We start from the raw sequence: 20941 nt of genomic DNA, 5'->3' as shown, positions 1-20941 counted from the left end.
AAGAAAAATAAAAAGTCTTCTAAGAGTTGTCCCCAATTATTTTGTCAATAACATTCAGTAAGTAACACATCAATCTGTTCAAATTAAATATTACAAATATATTAGTAGGGGAATTAGGGTTCTTGCCTCGATTGGATGGGCATCTGTGCTGAAGTGGTGATCTGGGAGTTGCACGCAGCATGATGGCCGCACAACCCCAGGCCGTAGAGGAGCCCAAGTAAGAAGGAGAGAGGCAGATATGAATAAATTGTCATTATAAAACCCCAGGCCGTAGATGATCCAAATTGTTCTTATAAACAGATTGTTGAGAGAGAGAGAGAGAAAGATGGAAAATGAAGGGAACAAACCATCGTCTGAAGTATTTTGCATGTATGAATGGGGGAGATGGCCCTTACAGCTACACCAAGAACTCTATCTACCAGGTCTGTATGCTTCAGTACTCATTTTAAGTCTGCATCTTCTCCGCTAAATAATCGATTGGGTTGATGATCTGATCACTAAATATGATCTTCAGTTTAATAGAGACATTTAACAGACACCTCCAAAGCAATCACAGATGAGGCTAAGGTGGATTCCTTCAATATACCCATATACAATCCACATTACCTAGAATTGGAGGGATTGTTGACAAGAAATGACTATTTTAGCCTTGAGGGAATGGAGCTAGTAACTCTAGATCTCTTGACAGGAGAAGTTGAAACTAGTGCACAAATAACCGGAATGCACTTCAGACCTGCAATGGAAGGACTGATAAAGGAACATTTTGGAAGTGATATGAAGGCTACAAGAACATTCTCACGCGATTGTCTGTAATTCTCAAGCGTAAGAATGTCTAATTAAAACGATGTATTTGGTTCCTGGCCTATAGTACTCCGGATCCTACCAAAAACACACAATCGAATACCCATTGATGTATGGAACTACATGATTACGTTAATGCAGCCACCAATCTGTATTGGGTTAATATCCCTAATTCAACTATATGGTCCCATGCATTACATTAATTACTTTGTTTACATGTTTTGAGTAAAAGTTTTTCTGGATGGGCATGTGTGGTCATTTATTTTGCCACGTGGAAGAGTGATTGGGCAATCCTAACCATTGGATATCTAGAGAATAAAATTTCTAGCATGTCTGAGTCCTAACTGATCAAGCCTAGAAAAGTACAGGGGAGGCTAAGCTCGAGCTCTGGTTTCTTAGATCCAAGTTGCACCCCACATGGAGCAATATGGGATGAACGTACTCTTAATTAGATGAACATGCATGGGCTTTTAACATAGATAATTTGCCCTCTAGTTTAGTCACCATTTTGGATAAGGAAGCTAGGGAACGTGGCCTCTGTGCACACATGAGGGCCAATGAGAGTACGCACATTGGCATCATGGGGTGGGTGGTCATTTTACCCCCTTTTATGTTTGACCGTGGACGATACACCTCCCCACACAGGACTTTTCTCCCAATAATAAAGGGTTGAGAAAAACTTGTGGTGGCACATTTAGCATATTTGTAGGCCAGCCCATTTAACCCATATATGGGGTGAGAATTTGATTGAACAATCCAAGAACCTAAGCGTGAGCGATGTAACTTGATCAGCTATTTCTACAGCAAGCTTCAGCTAGTCGGGTCGGGTCAAGTTGAGGCCTCGGTCTGAGCCCGGTCTGGTCCAATCCGGTCCTGTTTTAAGTTATGCTATGAAATATATATTGATATGCTATATATGTTATAAACTTTGTTATACAAGGCATATACTGTAAGACTAATCAGGTATACAGAAATAGAAAAATACCTGTTATCGCACAACAGTTGAAGAGTGAAACGAACTAGAAAGGAAGAAGCACGAACAACCGAGTTGAGTCGTATCTGAAAGATACTTTCCTTAAGGATTTAGATGCCCCCTCTTCTGCAACGGGGTTGACCTTGCACCTTATCCTCCAAGATAAATACAACTCCTAAACGTATAGGTTGCAGAACCTAATACGAGTACTGTGGATACCAAACGGCTATACAAGCCTCTTATTACTTAAACGAAAATACAGTAAGTACTTGTCTCTGGAACGGACTATTGCAGAGACAATACGTTTCTATTGTGTATATGAAATGCAGGCATGACATGGTGTATATATAATGCTGGAGTACCCTTTCATGAAGGGATACATCCGTATGAATACAGGTGATACACGTACAGGGGTGTAACTCTTACAAGGGAGGTGTGACCGTATGTATACCTCCATGTACAGGGAGGGGGTGTAACTATTCATATACATGTATGAATAGACAAGTATGGTTCAACCGTATAGATGAACCACGAGTGAACCAAACCGAGTTTTAAATAAAACATTAAAATTCAAAAGTGCAAAACTCCTATAAGGTTTTGCCCACACCCACACCCCGGCCTCGGCCACGGCCCAGCTCGGTTCGACGATCGATTCAAAAGCACCTCAATGACCCCCCACATACTAGAGAGTATGGTGACTTCCTCTCTAAAGGGTTTACACCTTAAGGAAACAATTCTATATATATACCCCTCAACTAACTCTCCCATAACCAATGTGGGATTATTCTTGAGCTCAAAATTGTCTCTTGCATACAAGAGAGCACAACAAATTCAAACAAAATAGTGGAGGGAAATAAAAAGGAGGGAATGAAACAGAACACAAATTTTGAACCTTTGACACATTTGAAAAAGTGCTTTTTGAAACAAGTACTTTGACTTTGACTCAAAAAGTATTTTTTATAAAATAATAATACAACAAACTTTGACACATATATTTTGTTATATAATATATATGAAGATAATAAGTGATAATATATTTTATTATAATATTATTTTATGTAAAATTGATAATTTTCTCTTCAACCCAACCCAACTCAGTCTTGTTCATGCATCTCTCCCTTCCCTCCATGATCAATACCAATTAGGATCAGCCTGACCTGACCCTGAGGGCGGGTTAGGGTTAGATTTTCTAGGCCTTGAGTCAGGATCAGGTCGGGCTTGGGTTCAGCTAAGGGGACTCAGGGTTGGGCTTGAGTTTTAAAAAGCCTGGCCCAACCTGACTCTATTGCAACCTTAATTTGAGAACAACGAGAAAGACGTATGGCTTTTATGAATATAGGCCCCCATTAAAAAAAGCAATTATACTTATAGTCTTATATGCCCTATTACCAAAAATCAACCGACTTAGGGGAGAGATTTAGATATGCCTTTAATTAAAACACTGCCCTCATTTAGAACCCAACAGTAATACTTAGATTAGTGGACTGTTGGAGAGTAACTCCGCTGTGGTCCTGTGGAAAGGGTACGACACATGGCGGATCTGCATCATTGTTGGACTGGTGGAGAGTAACGCCTCCCCTCGTTAAATCCGCACTCTCTTTAATTTCGGTTGGCAGATGAGGGTAATTTGGTCACTTTATTTTTTTATATTGATGGGTTTTTATCATAACGGTATTTTGGTCATTAGATTTCTTGAAACTAACGTCTAATGTCCCAAACTAACGGATTGGATTAGAGTATTACAAAGTTTGAAAAATAGGGATGCATTTGAAAATAATGAAAGTTCAGGGATGCATTTGTATGATGGGCAATTTGATGGGAGGGAATTTGAAAAAAGCCCTTTTTTTGTGCTAAAATTTTAGCCCACTAGGGACGGTCCCATGAAGGGGCTACGACAACAGACTCACAAATATTCAGGAAAGGCCCATGAATGATCAACACTTATTCTAGAAAAAGACCTTTCACCTTTTAGAAAATCCAACATTGGGCGAGGCCGGCTCAGATTCACGAACGAGAATGTCTGCAAGCCATCTATAGGAGGAGTGGATTCCACCTAGATGGCTTGCAAGCGTACAAGAACATTCTCGTAAATGAACCTAAGCCGAGTCCACATTGGGCTTGGGTCCTATTTGTTTAATGTCTAGTACAATTCAATTCAACTTGGGGGTGGGCTAAATGACTGGCCCGCTCCCCTAAATGCCCAAAATCCTGCCCCATGTGTCTGGATGTAACCTGCGCCCAAATGTGCTCCCAGACAGAGAACGCACGTCCATATATATATATTGAAAAAATGTTGGACACACCATCGGTGTATCGTAAGCTAACATCCACTATGTCTATTTCTCTCTTCCCCTTTTGACGGGACCGCCATGTCCTTATATACCATTATTTCTTCCAAAGTAACTTATCTACCTCCCTTTTTCACCAAAAAAAAAAAAAAAACTTATCTACCTCTTGATTTTTCAACTCCAAGAATATGTATTGTATGACTCACTCATCTTTATTAGTGTACTCAATGGCACTATTGTAAATCCTTAAACTATATCAAACCAGTATTCTCTTTAACTTTTTTTTTTTTTAACACAGTTTAATATTTTCACATTTTATTTGTGTTGTTTGAGACTTTGAGGCCCAATTTATGCCTAAGAACTTAGGTTGGAACATATATGAGATGGAATGAATCTTAATGGCTAAAGATTCATTCCTATGGAAACAATTGTTAATAGCATTAAGTGCTCACATATTATTTCAATCAAGCAATAGAAGAGGATGTTGTCACCGTGGGGTACTGTTCTCATGAGGGAATTGTGCTTGATTCAACTATCTTAATAATAACAAATTAAAAAATAACTAAACAATCAATTAATTGAAACAAAAGCATATCATACATTAAAACCACTTTTTAATGAAAAAATTGGTCATAGATTCGGAAATATTCATATATTATAAAGAATGGATCGAATTTCCCTCCACCTAGGGTGAATGAGATCCAATTCTTTAATGGGGGCAGGAGAGGGTGGGAGAAGGTATTATCAGGGTCTTTTGGAAAAATACTAAAACCCTATTAGGGTTTGTGGGGTGAACCGTCGTCTATAGTTGGAGGAAAACTCTTTATCCATAAAAATTGTTTCTTTAATCAATAAAATAAAAAAGGTAAGATTACCCAATATGCTCTTACATGAGTTGGCATCCATGCTCCTTTGCCATAAAAAAAGACTCATTCTATAATGTGTGGAAATGATTACGAATTCTTATAAAAAGAAAAAGAAAAAGAAATGATTACTAATTTTAATAAGAATGAAAGAAAAGACAAATAAAGAAGCACTGATAGGAGGGATCCTGGGTCCGTTATCTGAAAAGAACCCTAACATTTCTCTGGAGGATGTCCCCACTTCTTTTAGTGCAAGAGTTAAATTTAGTTGGAATTTTTAATTTAAAACAGAAATCATAACATCCAAGCACTGAAGCACTGAAGCACTGAAGCACTGAGGGGTCTTTTAGATAAAGGATCACATACGCATGGTTTGTAATCTCGGATTAGATTGATTTATATTGATTGGATTGGTTCGATATCGGCTAAGCTTGATCTCGAGACTGAGATATGACTTTTGTTTTTTTAAGAGAGGGAGTGATTTTTGGGGATTCAAAAACTCACAACGGCATGAATCTTTTCAAACAAACAATTACACACAATGCACACAAGGATTTATTTGATTCGATAAAGTTGACTACGTGCACAGTGAGATGAGATCTGCATCACTAGTAATAGAATAGGATCACAACCACTCGTCCTTAGACCTCTCTCAGATTGATTATAGAGAAAGAACATTCACTACACATATATAGTGAAACCCTATCCATGACAACACCTCACCTGATCGAGTGTTGTGTGTGCTTTCTTGTTGGTTCCCTACTATGAGGTGCATATAATCACCATATTAATTAATTTTAGGGATTACATTGAAGAGATTTGTTCTTCATACTTTGTGAGAGTCCAAAATGGCTACAGTTTAATAGTCTCGTAGATTGAAGAGGACAAAAAGAAAAAGAAAAAAATCTTCCTTGATTATCTTTGTTTCCTCAACACTCAACAACAACATTGGCTTCTTCAAATTAAATACTATAAAAATTACCATAAATTTGGGACTGCATTGAAGAGGAAGAGAGAGAGAGAGAGAGATGGAAGAAGGAAGCAAAACATCACCCGAAGCATTTCCCATGAATGGGGGAGATGGTCCTTACAGCTACTCCAATAACTCTATCTATCAGGTATGTTTGCTTCACTCATTTCATGTCTGCATCTTGTGTATGTGTGTGTGCACGTGGGTTTTGTAATTTTTTCATCAGAATAGTGGAAACTCTGATTATAATCGACCTGTAGACATAGCCCATCTTATGTGAATTGAACCACCTAAATCTTATTAATCGTTGTTCTTCTGTTTAATAGAGACAAATAACAAACACCTCGAAAGCAAGAATAAGTAAGGCAGTTGCTGAGAAGCTTGACATAAAACACCCTTCTTTTACCAATAGCAAGTTATGCATAGCTGATTTGGGCTGTTCTGTTGGACCCAATACATTCATAGCCATCCAAAATATTGTTGAAGCTGTCATGCTCAAGTATCAATCAGAAGGCCGCCTAAGCTCTAAAATCCCAGAATTTCAAGTTTTCTTCAATGATCTCATCTCAAATGATTTCAATAAACTCTTCGCTTCTCTTCCTGTTGATAGCCAATATTTTGCAGCAGGTGTGCCTGGTTCTTTCCAAAATCGCTTATTCCCCAAGGCCTCTCTCCATTTAGTGCACTCATCATCTTCACTTCACTGGCTCTCTAAGGTGCCTAAAGAGGTGTTAGATAAGGACTCTCCTGCATGGAACAAAGGGAAGATCTATTATGAAAGCTCACCAAAAGAAGTAGTTGAGGCTTATTCATCTCAATTCGCCAAGGATATTGAGTCCTTTTTGTTGGCTAGAGCTGAAGAGCTTGTACCTGGAGGTTTGATGATACTGATCTTGCTAGGTTCTCACCCTAATGGGGTTCCCTATTCCCGAACATTTTTTGGTGTAGTACTTGATCTTTTGGCATCTAGCCTCATGGATATGGCCAAGATGGTAATTCATGAACTTTTATTACAAAGTTACTTTTATTCTTATTATTATTATTAGGGTAAGAAATTCCTACCTGGTCGTGTAGCTCTTGCACCAGCACGGGACCCAATGACAAGGTGTACATGGGTATTAACACGGATGGGGTTATTGATTTCAAGAGAGGGTTAGATGTAATTTTGTGCATTCCTATATCTGGGTGCAGAGCCACGTGATCAAGCAACGTCATTTTTCACTTATTATTATTAGGGAAAAAGAATGCCACCTGATCGTGTGGCTCCTGTGTCCTGATATAGGAGCACATAAATTAAAGTACCACCCTGCCTTCCATGAAATAAAAAATCGCATCTATGTTGATGCCCCTGTGTATATTCTCATTGACCCTCGATCACGTTGGTGCATGCGCTACACGACCAGACAGTGATCTCTTACGCTTATTATTATTATTAGATTTGAAGCTTAATTAACCCCCAAAATGTTTGATTTTATTTATAGGGATTAGTCAATGAAGCTAAGGTGGACTCCTTCAATGTGGCTGCATACAACCCAAGTTTCCTAGAATTGGAGGGGTTGTTGACAAGAAGTGAGTGTTTTAGCATTGAGGGAATGGAGCTAGTAAATGTAGATCTCCTGACAGGAGATGTTGAGCCTAGTGCACAAATGACTGCAATGCACATGAGAGCTGCAACAGAAGTGCTTATCAAGGAACATTTTGGAAGTGATATCATAGATGAGCTATTTGACCGGTTCACTGTGAAAATTGCACAAGATACTCTATTCTTGAATGTGGGTCACAAGTACTTGCTCCAATTGTTTGTCATTCTCAAGCGCATCACTGATTAAATGATTACTTTCTAGCTAGTTTATTTACTATTTTAAATGAGAACTTTTTGTTTTTTAAAGAGAAGATGAATTATTACTGTCACAAAGGTCGTAATATTTACGAAATGATCGATGAGGAAAGAGGACTTATGATTGGATTGAAGTCCGGTACAACCCGACCCTGTTGCAACCATAATATTTACAACCTATTTATTCCACTATCTAAAGGGCCAAAAGAATTGCCCTCATGGAAGAAAACCATGTGGACCAGATGCCATAGAATAAGGCCCATGGAGAAATCTTTCTCCTTTATTATTTGGTCGCTTCACCCTAATGTTTACCACGTTTACCCTGGCGACCATTGCTTTGGCCCAACTCAAATCCACATGGTTTGATGTGGAAGCCCTGTCCACCTGGGATCTCCCAATGTTTTAGTTTGGTGGAAAAGCTCAAGTTTTAGGATAAATGATTGGATTGAGTTTCCCTCCACTCACGGTGAATCCAAACTCAAATCCAGTAGTAAGATTCAAATCAAATTAACAATGGGTAGGCCCAGTGACCCATCCAATATTCAATTATCACATCATCACTAAATTGGACTGAGCCAAGCCCAGCCCAATGGCCCGTTATAGTTTACTAATATGGTTCTGGACAAAGTTCCAGCCCAAGTTTGATGTGGAAGCCCTGTCCACCTGGGATCTCCCAATGTTTTAGTTTGGTGGAAAAGCTCAAGTTTTAGGATAAATGATTGGATTGAGTTTCCCTCCACTCACGGGGAATGGGATCCCGTTCACCACCGGGTGGGAGAGGGCGGCAGAGGGTATCAAGAGGGTATTTTGGATCATACTAAAACCTTAGGAGGGGTTTGTGAACCCTAAATGATTTGTTAATGCCAATGATTCAAAAGGATTCTAGACATGGTGCAATCGAGCCCTCATAGTTATATTCAAACTATAGAGAATAGAGAAGCATATTCTCTAACTACCTTACCCCTGTTTTTGCTGTTGTTTAGCAGTGTTGCACCTGTGCAGCTCCTACAACGGCTGCACAAGAGCCAAGATATTTGGGGTAAGATAGTCATTTTGTAGGTGGGTCCCACCTGGGCCCCTCAAGATATTTTGTCTTGATCATTTTTTTAAATCTAGATATTTTGTTTTCTTTGAGGCTAGGTTTGGTTTATTTCTCTTCTCTCTCTCTCTCCAATCTTGCTACAAACCCATCTCTCCATTCTCTCTCTTCATCTCATGGGGTTTTAACTTACACTCCTATGACAGAGCTCCTCTCTAGGGCGCTCAGTGCCCAGGGGGCATCCAACGGCTGGGTTGTGCCATACATCTCTCCTCTTATGCTTTAGTTTGCATCTAGGGTTCAATGACTACTATAATCCGACCCGCAATGCACCTCCTCATTTGTATACTCCTTGGAGAAGCCATTTTTCATTTTTCCATGCGTAACATATAAGGTACGAGTTCTTTGTGGAGGAACGCAACCCCTACATCGGAGTGTGCGCAATAGCATCAACATGGCGACTTTTCATGGGGGTGGGACAGTCATTTCCCCCTCCCCCCATTTGTCTAGGCATAGGGTTACACTCCCCCACAGAGAACAATTCTCTTACATATAAATATGACTTCATATAGATCCACTGCCAGTCTAGAGGCAATCAGTTCCTACATCCGTCAATTCCTAGTCATCTTCGATAGCCATCTCTCCAACCCTCGAGCTCTTGACAGGGTCACATGTTTACCATATTCAGTTTTTTTGTTTTACCAGATTTAGTTGAAGCAACAAGAAATGAGTTGAAGCAACAAGAATCCAAGCAACATGTGTTTATGGCCTATCAACAATCAAAGTTCAGTGATATCATTATTCTTCAGGGAAAGAGAACGCTATCACGTGCATATGTTGTCCCTACACCCAGACACAAGGGCGGGCAAAATGATTGTCGCATCATCGAAAAATTTTGCTTTTCTATGGGGGCACGACAGTCATGTCACCCACACCTGTGTCTGGGCATAGGGGCGGTACATAAAGGTCGTGTCAACTTAGAACCAAACCGAATTACCTATTTTCAAACCAAATAAGGAACCGTATAAAATTTTATTCATTTAAAATTTTTTTTTTAATCAATTGTGGATGATAAATTCTTTTTCATTTTAGTGCTTGGGAAAAGTTTGGTTGACTATGACCCAAACAAATAAGGGTTTTTTATTAGTTAAGATGTAAAAAAGTTGGCCCAAACATTTAAAGTAGGTCCTAAACCGAATATGAAATCAAATTAAAACCCACTAAGAAGTCGAATACAAAATTGAATAAAAATCGAAATCGAACCGAACCAAGTCGATTCGGTTTTGGTTTTGAAAATGTATTCCTATTCTCGGATCAGTTTGATTTTGATTTCTACATTTTGTTTCTTAAACCGAGCCAAAATCGAACCGAATAACTAAAACAAACCAATTAACACTCTTAATAGTGTACCGCACGCACCCAGGTAACATTCTTTCTCCCTTATTATTATATACAACATAAAGAAATCACAATTTAGTGTTGTATTACTGGGAGATAGCTACCTCTGATGAAATTTCATGGACGGTATGCACATTGTTAACAACATGTGTAAATTATGAGTCCTGATTAAGTTTTGTTTGTCCACAGTCTCTGATGGAGTCTCATTTAGGTTTTGTTTGATTGCAAAGGAAATTAAAACGAACGGAAGCGAAAATTTTTAAACCTAAAAATGAAAAAAGAAAACTCTGATAATCATCATCATCCAACATGATTGTATAAACTAATTAAATTTACATCTATAATGGTTTTCATGATTTTTCATTTGAGCACTTTCTAATCTTTTCGCTTGAAAAGGTCTCAGATCCAAATTATTGCCCAAAAGAACACACAGAGAGAGAGAGGGAAGGGATGTCCAGGAAACCTGGAACTATCATGGATCATAATCTTCTCGCTTGAGAACAACAAATATTTGAGTTGCATTCTTGCTGATATCCAATAGATGGGGAAATTCTTTCATCTTCTTAGAGACCCGATCGAACAGCTCATCTATAATTTCGCTTCCAAAGTGTTCCTTGATGATTTCTTCTGTAACAGCCCTCAAGCCCATCGTTGCTGCTTCCACACTGGGGGTAGAGGCATTCCCTTGACCGCGATCCACCACTTCCAATCTAACAATGCTGAAACTCTTGTTTCTCGCTATCAATTTCTCCATTTCTTGCAGGTATGGATTGTATATGGGGAAATTGAAGGAGTCCACTTTATCCTCACTTACTAATCCCTAAAATAAATAAAACCCTTAAATAACTGTGATCATAATTTATGAAAAATTATTCTCAATTAGTAGAACTTTAAATTGTTGTTGATCAAGTGGATGACTTACCATCTTGGTCATGTCCATAAGGCAAGATCCTACTACAAGATCTAACATTGTTGTAAATGATTTAGAAATAGGAAACCCATCTGCAAGGCCTGGAATAATAAGGGTCATCAAACCCCCAAACACAAGCTCTTGTGCTCTAGCAAGCAAAAAGGATTCCATGTCCCTAACAAATTGGGTTGAATAAGCCTCCACCACTTCAATTTTAGAAGTTGGATAATGGATTTTCCCTTTGTTCCATGCAGAGGAATTTTTATCAAACACTTCTTTAGGTACCTTAGAGAGCCAATTGAGTGAATAGGAGGAATGCACAAAGTGGAGAGAGGCCTTTGGAAATAAACGGCCATGGAAAGAACCAGGTACACCAGCTATGAAGTATGGTCTATCAGGAGGGAAGGAGGCAAAGAGAGTATTAAAATCATTGGAAGAATGGTCATTGAAGAACAATTGGAATTCAGGGATTTTCAAACTCAATCCCTCAGAATGATATTTGATTTCTATGGCTTCTACTATGTTCTTCATCGAATTTAATGAATTGGGTCCAACTGAACAACCAAAATCTGCGATGCGAAATGGGGATGAAGTGGTGGAGAAGTGTTTGATGTCAAGTTTGTCTGCAATTGCTTCATCTATCATTGCCTTCACAGCATCCACAAAAGTTTTCTACCAAAATTAAGAAAGAAGAAAGTTAAGTTTCTGATTATTGTTTGAACCTTATAGTTGTCATCATCATAACCATAAACAAGGAAGGATCAGTAGACTGCTCAGTATATGAGAAGCTAATCAATACCTGATAGTGGGAGTTCTTGGCATAGCTATAAGGGCCATCACCACCTTTCATTGGAAAAGCTTTGGTCTCTTCACCTTCCATCTCTCTCTCTCTCTCTCTCTCTCTCTGGCAATGTTTAGAGACAGTCAAATAATTTATATTGTTGCGGTATTATGTCTTGTATTCCGTTGTTTGCATAAGTGGACTGATTCCGAAGGACTGGGAGGCAAAAACTCTACCTAGCTCTATGGATATTTTGGTAAATTATCTGTATATGGTATCACTATATATCTATATTCTATAGTGATGGTTTTTTTTCTTTAATCAATCTAAGAAAGGTGTGAGAAAGAGTGATTCTAACCCTATTATCCATTAATAGTGACGTAAATCTTATCTCACCGTGGATGTAGACAATCTTCCTTGTGTGATTGATAAAATACTATTCAGGAACCAAAGGAAAGGAGTACCAGTTTGGACTTTATACTTTTTTGAATCCATAGACAGACCAAATAACAATTATTCTTGTTTATCTCAAGAGGTCTCCTTCTAGCAAAAATGTGGTAGATGAAGCTATCATGATAGCTAAAAATGTAAAGGGAGAAAATCCAATACATGGATTCAATGGTGATCAGATTAGCCAAATCAGCCTCCACATGACATAAAACTGAATCACTCATCAAGTGACTCACCTCAAAATGGAAGGCTAACAAATATGTAGATGCATAAACATACATGGGGTATTTAATTGAAGGGAATTTAGATTTAAAAATTGACAAACGATCAATACGAAATTTCAGACCAATTCTTCAAAATCCAGCCGTTAGAATAGTTAAATTACGATGGTTTTAAAACATGGAATCAGGGACGGAATTGGTCATCGACGATATCAATCCAGGATCAGATCAGAATCGGCCTGAATTGGTCCTTAGATTCAAGAATAGGATTTCTAGGGTTTTTGGGTGTGAATTGGTAATATTGAATCAATGGAAATTGGGATCAGTCACGGCCAATTCATCGACCTGATTCTCCATTCTTAAACCCTACAAATTACTCTAGAGAAGAAATTTTTTGATTGAATACTATGATTGAAATCCTCAATTAGTGAATGTGTTAGGTGCATAACTTTGCACAAAGTTGTATCTATTGTAGTTAGTTTTATGGGAGAGGGAGTTAGTGGTGAATTTTTATCCTCTCAGGTTCTCTGTCCGGTACAGTTGTTTGGTGCTTCTAATAAGAGTGGGGTGGACCCCACCCGGGTAGTGTGTTCGAGCAGGGGTTGGTTGTCATTTCTGCTCCCCTATAAGAGGAACTAGACAACTATACCGGACAAGGAACCTGAGAGGATAAAGATCCGTTGAAATACAAAAAATTAGTTTTTTTTTATAGAAAAATAAAAGAAATTAGTTGAAGTGGAGATATTGTAGGACGTGATCAAGTGGACGTATATTGCATTATAAAAATAGATTTTAAGTCCTTAAATTATCTCTAAAAGAAATGAGAAAGGGCTTCCTCACCCAAGTCTAGACGCAAGTCACACAATGTGTCGTCAATAAAGCCAAAATTTCCTATTTTCTTCATTAGGTTTTCTATCTTTTCCTTTATTTTATCTTTTTTTCCCCCCTAATTTCTCTCCTCCCTCACTTGTGCACCTTAATTCCCACCCTATGTACAAGAGCCCAAATCCTTCTCAATACAGTTGAAGGGTCACATCAGTAAATTTGGAGATTCTGTCTTCATTGTGGATGAAGAAAACATAGATCATTTGACAAAATCAGATGGTGTACTTAAAAACAGAAAGAAAGAAAAAAAAAAAAGGCGCGAGACAAGGTTTTAAATAACAGAATTGAGATTCGGATCGTAATAAACCTAGATCGGGTTGAATGGGATTGTTTTGGAATCAACCACAGAATCGGATTATGGTGGGAAGTAGAAAAAGACTTTCAAAAATTGGCTTTTCTTTGGCGTGGTCAGTGACTCAGTGAGAGAGTGACCCTCTCTTTCTTTTTCTTTTTTCAGTTATTCACTTATTCATGTGTTTAGCTTCGTTTTGTATTTTCTACGCAACAGTTGACAGGTCACATCATGCATGAGTCGGATCCGTTGGATCGGTCGATTCGACTCCGACAAAAATGGATGATCCACATAAGCCCCTTCTAATTTAACGGAATTGGAATTGGAATAGGAATCGGAATCGGCCTCATTCTTTTTAATTTAAATCGGCAATCCAACTTCCGATCCCCATTTTTACGACCGTGCTTCCCATAGGACCATTGTACCAAAAGTTTTTCTTTCAGCAGAGCATGTGAAATTATCGTTCTGCCCCTGAAATAAAAATCACATCCATATTGATGTCTCTATTCATGTTATCATTGGCCCCCCACCTTGATGTATAAGGGGCTACGCAACCAAGCAAAAATATCTTGCCCTTAAAGATAAGAATTTTGAATCTCTAATATAAGGGGTTATTGAAAAAACAAAAAAGTATTTTCATTGTTCTTGACATCCATATATCCAAAGTTAATGATGGCCATGGTGAAGGAATTCCTCCTCCTCCACCGTGACTGGCTCCAAGAAAACTTCCTCAAAGATCCCCTTAATGAAACTAGCTCAGATGGTGAAATATTTCCTTATTTGCATATATCTAATTGTGTTGTGGGGGAAGGGTGATTTGTCCAATCTAACCATTGGATACTTAAGAAATGATTTTCTAATTTTTGCATGTCAAATTTCAGCCTCAAAACCCAATGATTTACGTTCTCATAATGTACATACATCCATTAGTGCATTCTATTAATAGTCTATAATTTGTAATACTTTAACTTACCACGTGGCAAATTTTGTTTGAATTGAAACTTAAGATGTGAAATATATAGGGAACCTTTCATGTACCTATCCATCAAATTTCAACCTCATCCAATATACCACGTGATTGTAAATATATGCAGATCGATCAGGTAAGCTTTTATGCTATGGTGAAACCAATTCAAGAACCCTTTCCCCACCTTAATTTGTCAGTTTGTATTTGTTGTTTGTTGTTAGGAATCAATGAATTTGTTATGTTAAGTACTAATGTATACTTACATGTTTAAGTCTAGATTTGGTGCAAATATGTGATACATATTATTTAGAAATAAATATTGCTACATAGATTATGGCCCTAATAATCATGATTTGTAGTTGAAATTGAATCATACATATATGGTTAATTAGAACTCTATCTATTGATGTTAAGCCTTGCGATGAAATATTGGATTTATAAAGGAATTGTATTTATAAGATTTAGCTTCATGAATGAAAGTTAGGCCTAGAATAAATTATGGGAAAAGGTTTTTTGAGTCGTCGGTGAAGCTATACTAGTATCTTTGTGTTTGTTTCTCTCTTTCACATATGAAATGACTTCGCTGTCCTTAATTTAATGTATGATACGGTTTTGTTTTACGGTTGTGCCTCACTTGTTGGGGATGAATTCGTAATCACGAGAAAGAATTCTTTAAGCAAATAATCACATACACTAATAGGAATTTACCGTGGATTGGTAAAATTGCCTACATCTACCCGACAGTACTAGAGATATGATTTTTCATTATTTCTTGAAAAACTCTATACGCTACTCTTCACCTCACAAAGTGCTCTCGTTTGCTTGTGCCTAAGGTTTTTCACACAGAGACAATATATAGAGAAATCTAAAACCCTAATCTCCACACAATTACAATTATACCCCGAACATAAAACTCGTCACAATTACAAATACAAACCCAATTACAATTATATGAACCGTTGCAAAATACATGGCATATCCAACCCTAACAATTGGTGCGCTGTTCTATAATGCTTACTCAGAGAACCCTCTCCTATAAATTATTTAGAACCGGCCAAAAAACTAATGCCTAATCAATTAATTTATTCCTTGCCCATCCTAGACATGACTTGGTCTAGCTCTCTTGATTCCCCATTTTTACCTCATGCCTTATGTCATTCACACTATACTTACAGATATACTTACGCATACTTTTTCTTTTTATATTCTATGAAACCGACACCCATTAAAAACAAAAAAGTTAAAAGATCTGCCAAATTTGAAATATACTAGGCAATTAAATCAGCAGATTCAACATCTTCCTATTTAACCAAAAACTTGATTTTTCATTTAAGTTTACTTAAGATTAGCAACCAATACATTATGAAGAAAGATAATAATTATATATCTGCAAGTAAGATAGTGAATCATGAATCTAGTAGGACAAAAAAAAAAAAAAAAAAAAAAAAGGAAAAAAAAATCAATTTATCATGGATCTAGGACAAGAGAGAAAAAAACAAAATTTATTGTCAGTTCTCTTATAATTACTAATAATTTTGGTGGAAATGAATTTTATTTTAATTAAACTTTTTTTAGATGACTTTTTTTAATTAATTGGGCACCTCAAAATATTATTAATTAATTATTTATAAAATAGTATTTATTTTAAGTGGACCTACATAATGCAATAAAACAATCACTTGTATAAATGCATGAAAAAGCTTATAACACCAGCCATGGTCTATACGACACTTGCAATTATGAGATTTTTGTGATTGGCCCAACTAAGAAGGATTCTTTTGTTGGCAGTATCTATTGCGTGTTAAATCAAATGATGTTAAAATTAGGTAGATATATAGACCCCATGGTCCTTTGTTCACATGTAAAGTTTCAATGAATGGAGAAGACAAAATTAAGTATAAAATTTCTAGACAACCAAGAAAGTACATTGAGTATAGAGGTATGCATGAAGGAAAATAATCCTCTCAAATTCCTTATTAAAGTGTGGCAGTGTGACAGTGCTAGGTGGAGATGTCGACACCTGGCAACTGTAGCATCCAATGGTCCATATCAATGAGCTCGGACCATTGAATGCGGCAGCTGCCAGATGTCGACATCTCCTTCTAGCACTACCACACTGCCACATTTTAAGAATTGAAGAAGATTAAGATCGGGTGCATGGGATACATGAAAGGGTATGCCCTTCCATTAATTGAGAGGGGAAATGATTGAATTCTAACTTGTGACCAATCTTGATCCATTCTTTTTCCTTCTAACAGATGAAAATATCACATTATTCTTTGGAGAAAGTTTTTCTCTTCTCATAGATGACGACTCACCCATCATTCTAGAGTTCACATATCCCTATAGGGTTTTAATATGTTTGTATAATACCCTCTCTTGCCCTATGGTGAACGGGATCGAGGAAAAGTTGGTCCTCCTTCTTTTAATGCATAAATTAATACATGAGATGAGGAAGAATCATAATTAACCACTGATCTTTTCAAGAAAAGGCTGAGTTTTTCTTCATTCATGGTGAATGTTGGATGAGGTTTGAGAATATTGATCTTTTAAATCCAAGAAGTGATGGGACTTAAAGTGCATCATACGAAGTCCAAAAGTTATTGGCTGAGAGAATCTCTTAATAGCTTTTATTTCTATATTTTAATAAACTCTTGTTAAATAGATTATATTAAAATTCCTTTTCACTTGTCGGATCCTACTTGGATAATTCTATTAAATAATTCCTATGTTACATCATTGAGGACGTATCTTTCATCACATTCAATACTCATAAATAAGTAATAAATTTTTTTAAATCCATAATAAAAAAAATAAATAAATAAAAAAAAAAAAATCTCTTTTATAACAAAGGCAAAAGTTTGGACAATGACTACAATAGGGTCGACCAGTAACTATTACTGACCGAGCGTATTAGAATCGTAGGAGGGAGATTTGCCTCCAAACCCGGTCTTAGGCTGCATTTGATAACACTTCAGAGGGAGTACGGTTTTGAAAATTAAAAATCAAATCGATAAATCAGCTGATTTGGACTGGAATCGGCTGTAATTCTCTTCAGTTCCCACCGAGTCTACTTCGTTTATAGTTGATTCTGGTCAATTTCTGCCAATTCGGATAAGAAATGGCACATATTCGATTTCCAATTCCATTTTTATTTGAAAATTGTTGGGAAGGAGTGTTTAAGGCATTTTTTTTAAGTTTCTAAGAGTAGATATGCATGCAAAATAATATTGGTAGGTTTGTAGACCCACACTCTCTCTCTCTCTCTCTCAAGATCGTGCTCTTTTTTTCTCGAAAGTGCTCACCAAGAACACAAACTTACTAGAACTCTTAGCAAGAAATACTCCCACAAAGCAAAAGTGTTGCTAATAGTGCCTAACGTGCCTAGTTAATTAGAAGCAGGGAAAATTTTGTTGCAACCAAAATTGGTGAAAAGTGAATCGTAACTTTATTTTTTTTTTAAGATAAAGACTGAATTTTCTCACACCCACCGTTAAGGGAAATCGAGGGATTTAGATGATATCCAGAGGGTTTCACACAAGCGAGGGTATTATATCGTCATTTGTAAATAAGGGGGAGGGGCAGACATTTATGGTCAATGATAATCATTGTTTTCCTTCACCCACGGTAGCGGAAAACTTTTTCATTTAAAATAATACATATTTTTAATGAGATTAAATCCTATCATTTTATAGGAAGAAGAATGTAATCGAGATCGCATGGTTAACATGGTTCCTATGCCTAGACATAAGCCAATGCCTTTGTGCATGAAAAGATCGTTCAGCCTCCAGTAAAATCGAAAAATTGTATTCAAAGTAATGCCTCTGTGGGTACTTCATTGGTTATCACACTGGTGCAGGGGCTATACGACTAGTTTGCATTCTCTTACCCATTAAATTATTTCAATCTTTTAAAAATCCTTTTTTACCTCTACTACTATATTAAATAATTTTTAAAAATAAAATGACATAGATTAAAAAAAAAAATTAGAAAGCTACTTGGTCGTGTGGGGCACGTGGCCTCTGTGCTTAGACACAGAACCGCATGAAATGACTGTCATGCCCTCAAGGATTTCCGCCTTTCTATTGAGAGTGTGACCGTCATTTCGCTTCTCCCTTAAATAAAACATTACAATTCTTTAGTTCACCGCATTGTTGACAAGTTGCACCCTTATATGAATGCATGGAAGTCTAGACTGCATGGTTTTCTAATCAGTTCGGTAGGAAAAAAAATTTTGCTGCTACCAAGGTTGCATGAATGTTTTTGTTATCTGAGCTTACAGCCAAAGAATTGAAATAATTCCCTTCCCCTTAGGGTTCACAAATACCCTCCTAGTTTATAACATTTACCAAAATACCTTTTTTGATTCTCCGAGTAGCAGCAAAATTTCGCCCGTTAGACAGTTACATTCAATTCATTAGTCAAACCAAAATTGACCCATGAACCGAACCGGTGGCTCACGCTTGGCAACACTAGACAGACAAATCTCACAGAAGGAATTCTCCACCCGTTTAATGACTTCTGCAATTACTGTTCATGGCAATATTCCACTCCTTTTGCAGTGATGTCGGTGGGAAACACATACAAATCCCACAAATCACTCACGAAATGTCACTCTATTTTATTATTTCCTTTTTATCTTTTCTTCGGAACTCGAAGCCTCCCACTATTTTTTGTGCAAACTTCGAAATTGAAACTTAAATAATAGTTTCTAATTATACCTTCTCTACTCAGGTCTCAACCCAATCCAATCCTACATAAGAATCATCTTATTTCGTGGATTGCAAACTCAGAGAGACACAGAGAGAAAGAGAGAGAGAGAGATGGGAGGAGAAGAGATCACATCGCCCAATGCTTTACCAATGAAAGGTGGAGATGGCCCTTACAGCTACACTAAGAACTCCTACTGTCAGGTACTGATTTAAGCAATAGATGATATAATTTCTTATGATTTTGATTAAGTGATGGTGAGAAACTTGGCTTCTCTGTTTTTGTTTATTTGCAGAGAGATGCTCTGGACAATATAAAAGAAATGATCAATGAAGCAATTGCAGAGAATCTTGACATCAAACATCTCTCTCCTATTACAAATACATTTCGAATTGCAGATTTGGGCTGTTCAGTTGGACCCAATACCTTTACTTCAATGCATGACATAATGGAAGCAACAGAGCTAAAGTATCAATCTCAAGGCTTGATTTCAAAAATTCCTGAATTCCAAGTTTTCTTCAATGACCATACAGCCAATGATTTCAACACTCTCTTCACTTCTTTCCCTCCAGACAAACAATACTTCGCCGCCGGTGTACCGGGATCTTTCTACATTCGTTTATTTCCTAAGGCATCTCTCCATTTTGTGCACTCTTCTTTTGCTCTCCATTATCTCTCTAAACTACCAAAAGAGATTACAGACATTAACTCTCCTGCATGGAATAAAGGGAAAATCAGTTACCCAAGCTCCTCAAAGGAAGTGGTGGAGGCTTATGCTTCTCAATTTGCCATTGATTTTGAATCCTTCTTGAATGCTAGAGCAGAAGAACTTGTGTGTGGAGGTTTGATGGTTCTTATCATGACAGGTATTCCAGATGGGTCATCTCGTTTCCAAGCCGTTAATGCAACCCTTGATATTCTAGGGTATTGCCTCATGGATATGGCTAAGATGGTAAGTCACCATTCCATTTATCTCTCTTTCCTCTGTTTCTATTTTCGGATTTTCCTTATAGCTTGATTCAATTGTAGGGATAGACTGTTGTTTTGTTGTGAAATTTTCTCCGTCAATTTTTTCCTTCGATTTTGGAAGGAAGAATTCTTGGACTTCGTTGAATATATTAATCATTCACCCAGAAAAAAAAAAAAAAAATTGGAAATTTTACAGGGATTAGTGAGTGAAGCTAAGGTGGATTCCTTCAATTTCCCTGTCTATAGCCCATTTTGCCAGGAGGTTAAGGAGTTGCTTGGGAGAAACAGATGTTTCAACATTGAAAGATTTGAGCTGGTGACAAGAACAAGAGATGTTGCAGTGACTAATGCACCAGCAGTAACGAAGCATACAAGAGCTATTACAGAGGAAATGATCAAGCAACACTTTGGAAGTGAAATCATAGATGAACTGTATGATCGGGTCTTTCATAAATTAGAAGAGTTTCCTCAGTTCTTAGATGCTATCTTCAAGAGATCAACTCAATTATTTGTGGTTCTCAAACGCCAATCAATAATGGATTGATGACGGATGTTCTTAATTGGCTTTTCTTGTGCACCTCTTTGTT

At 37.3% G+C, this 20941-nt stretch overlaps 3 protein-coding genes across 3 annotated transcripts; 2 read left to right on the top strand and 1 right to left on the bottom strand.

Annotated features, from left to right (window-relative positions):
- The first annotated feature begins 312 nt into the window (after window positions 1-312).
- LOC122653740 (loganic acid O-methyltransferase-like) lies at window positions 313-7724 on the top strand. Its single transcript, XM_043847679.1, has 3 exons — window positions 313-422; window positions 6222-6887; window positions 7377-7724. The coding sequence occupies exons 1-3, from the start codon at window positions 333-335 to the stop codon at window positions 7722-7724; spliced, it is 1104 nt and encodes a 367-aa protein (XP_043703614.1). The 5' UTR covers window positions 313-332.
- Window positions 7725-10641: 2917 nt separating this feature from the next.
- Window positions 10642-11959, bottom strand: LOC122654919 (loganic acid O-methyltransferase-like). The gene is made up of 3 exons (XM_043849175.1): window positions 11879-11959; window positions 11092-11751; window positions 10642-10989 (listed from the first exon to the last, which is right to left on the bottom strand). Exons 1-3 carry the CDS (start codon window positions 11957-11959, stop codon window positions 10642-10644), a joined length of 1089 nt encoding a protein of 362 aa, XP_043705110.1.
- Window positions 11960-19470: 7511 nt separating this feature from the next.
- On the top strand, window positions 19471-20899 carry LOC122653739 (loganic acid O-methyltransferase-like). Its single transcript, XM_043847678.1, has 3 exons — window positions 19471-19588; window positions 19681-20337; window positions 20551-20899. The coding sequence occupies exons 1-3, from the start codon at window positions 19499-19501 to the stop codon at window positions 20896-20898; spliced, it is 1095 nt and encodes a 364-aa protein (XP_043703613.1). The 5' UTR covers window positions 19471-19498; the 3' UTR covers window position 20899.
- Window positions 20900-20941: the final 42 nt, after the last annotated feature.

This window comes from Telopea speciosissima, chromosome 3, assembly GCF_018873765.1.
Source record: "Telopea speciosissima isolate NSW1024214 ecotype Mountain lineage chromosome 3, Tspe_v1, whole genome shotgun sequence".
Classification (NCBI taxonomy): Eukaryota; Viridiplantae; Streptophyta; class Magnoliopsida; order Proteales; family Proteaceae; genus Telopea; species Telopea speciosissima.
The sequence above is the reverse complement of the archived record's forward strand: the minus strand, read 5'-3'. Positions and strand labels throughout refer to the sequence as shown.